At 59.1% G+C, this 2,665-nt stretch overlaps 1 protein-coding gene across 2 annotated transcripts in view; it reads left to right on the plus strand.

Moving 5' to 3' along the window:
* Nucleotides 1-420: 420 nt before the first annotated feature.
* Nucleotides 421-2,665, plus strand: part of PMEPA1 (prostate transmembrane protein, androgen induced 1) — an 8,113-nt gene continuing 5,868 nt past the window's right edge. The window contains exon 1 of one of the 2 annotated variants that reach the window (XM_045296898.1): nt 421-598. In XM_045296898.1, coding sequence (XP_045152833.1) covers nt 485-598 — 114 coding nt within the window. In that variant the 5' untranslated portion in view covers nt 421-484. The remainder of the gene's footprint in view (nt 599-2,665) is intronic. The other variant, XM_004717137.4, reaches the window with a different exon arrangement.

Consider the following 2,665-nt stretch of genomic DNA (forward strand, 5'->3'; position numbering starts at 1 on the left):
TCTGTTGTCGTTGATTTGGGGACCTGGCATGGGCTGTTCTCTGGGGCTGTGTTACTAAATGGGGGTTCCCGCTGACCCGAGGGCTGGGTGTTCCTGTGAGCTCACCTGTAACTCTATATGTGGGAGGGGGGTGAATGGTGTGTTTGGGGGGGTGACTGCAGGGGCTCAGCCCTGAGGGACAAACCCGCAGGCCAGACACCTCCACGCCAGACTGGGGGCAGGGAGCAGGAGAGGTGGCCATGGCTTGGGGAACTGGGAGCAGCCGGTTGCTGCTACGTCTACAGAATGCTCTCTTGGGGTCCCTCCCTAGACTGGACACAGTCTGTGTCCCCCCGCTGCCCCGCCTCTCGTCCGTCTGCCCACTCACTGACCTGCGCACCCCCCAGCCCATGTCTCTCCTTCGTGAGTCTGTTGGCCCCTGACCGTGCCCCCTGTGTCCACAGCCGAGCTGGAGTTTGTGCAGATCCTGGTCATCGTGGTAGTGATGATGGTCATGGTGGTGGTCATCACGTGCCTGCTGAGCCACTACAAGCTGTCCGCCCGCTCGCTCATCAGCCGCCACAGCCAGGCCCGCCAGAGGGAGGATGCCCTGTCCTCGGTGAGTGTCCCTCCCTCAGGGGCCCCCACGGGGACGAGGGGTGGGGAGAGAGGCGCAGCCACACACTCACACCACGCATCTGCTGCGTGCCAGGCACTGTCCTGGGCACTGGGGACAGGTGGGGACAGGGCCGGAACCGGCCTCGGGAGGAGACAGTGGATGCCGAGGTGGGCCTGCAGGGACCGTGGTGAAGAGAATGAGTGAGGGGTGTAATGCTTCCGAGCTGGGCGGTTTGTCTTCACCTGGATCAGGTGTGCTGAGTGCCTGGCACCTGGGGCAGGTGATGGAGGAGACGGTGTTGAGGAGGAGGGGACGGAGACGGAGATGGAGCCAGCATGCAGTTTCCCAGTCCTGATGCAACGGGACCCAGTGGGTCAGGGAGGCTCGGCCCCACCCCCACCAATGCCCCGCAGGGCAGTGAGTCACATGGTCCTGGGGTCCTGAGTTTAACTCCACCTCCACCAGCTCTGGCTGTATGCACATCCCCTCCTTTGATTGTCCACAAGTCAGGGGCTGATGACCAAGACCACCTCCCTGTGATTCATAGAGTGTAGGCCAAGCATGCCGGCTTAGACCGGGTCATGTCACCCACCCATCCAGTCACCCAGTCTTTTACTCATGCATTAAGACACCCACTCGCCCGCCTACCCACCCTTTCACCCATCATATTCCATTCACCCGTACTTATATTCACCCACGCATTCAACACCCACCCACCCATTCACCCACTCTTCCACCCATCATATTCCATTCACCCAATCTTTACCCATGCATTAATACACTCACTCACCCAACCTTTCACCGATCATATTCCATCCACCCATCTATAAACCCACTCATTCATACACCCACCCATCCACCATTCCACCTACTCATATATTCACCTCCATCCGCCCACCCACCCATCCACTTCTCCTTTTAACTACCCATTTGCCCATCTGTCCATTCATCCACTCATCCATTTAGCCACATTTCATTCCTATATTCACTTGCTTATTACTACATCCATCCACCCACCCACCCACCCACCCATCCATCCATCTTCCCGTTTACCCATCCATCCATCTATCCATCTATCCACCCACCCATCCATTTATCCACCCACCCACCTATCCGTCCATCTGCCTGTTCACCCATCCGTTCATTTACTTCCTTATCCAGCCAGCCACATTCTGCCCATTCATATACTCATCTCCCCACCCATGCCCCCCTCTTCCGTCTCTCTCATCCATCCCCATGACAGATGCCCATCCCGCATCCCCTGTGCCTAGAAAACCATTGAGCCTGAGCAAGCCCCTGGGGCCGCTGCCCTGGGGAAGGAGGTCTAGACACAGCCAGGCTCCAGATGACAGGGGCTATGGCTCAGAGGCCTCTCCCAGATAGTTCGGCCAGGCTCTGAGAGACGAATAGCAGTTAGCTGCAGGGGGAAAGGCCGGGAGGTGCGGAGGGGGGTGGGATGGGGGTCAGGAAGGGTAAGGAAAAGGGTCAGACACCATAGTGAAGGGATCTCTGTTATCATGAGACTACATTTTCACAAGTATTAGAAGCCCCCAAGACCCCCAGAGCTCCCTAGATGCAACTCAGGGCCCAGGTTGGGTCACCAGGTGGCAGAAACTTGCCTCCCTCAGACTCCACCCCTGATCCTCTGCCCTGCAGGCTGACCCCTGCCCCACGCCAGTGAGCACAGAGGGAGGAGGCAGACTTGAGCCCTGAGTGGTTCCCATTGCCTCACTAGGCTGGGGTATGGGGTGAGGGCTGGCATGCGGGTTCCCAGAGCCACGGCAGCTCCCTGAGGCTGTGAGGGCAGTGCCAGGTTACCCAGGAAGCCTGGTGCCGCAGACCTGTCCCTGGCAGGTCTGGGCACTTCTGTTCATCAGACCTAGCCTCCGTGCCTCCATGCGTCACCGGGGCAAGGGCACCTGCCCGCTGTGCCCCACACTGGAACAGAGTGTCCAAGGCTCTGGGCCTCCTCTGGGCTGCACCTGCCACGGTGGCCATGTTACTGGGAGGTTGTGTTTGGGGAGAGGCAGACAGGCACTTAGTGGGGGTGTGAGCCTCAGTGCTCAC

This window comes from Echinops telfairi, unplaced genomic scaffold, assembly GCF_000313985.2.
Source record: "Echinops telfairi isolate 266 unplaced genomic scaffold, ASM31398v2 ScPeMD7_7413;HRSCAF=8451, whole genome shotgun sequence".
NCBI classification, from domain to species: Eukaryota; Metazoa; Chordata; class Mammalia; order Afrosoricida; family Tenrecidae; genus Echinops; species Echinops telfairi.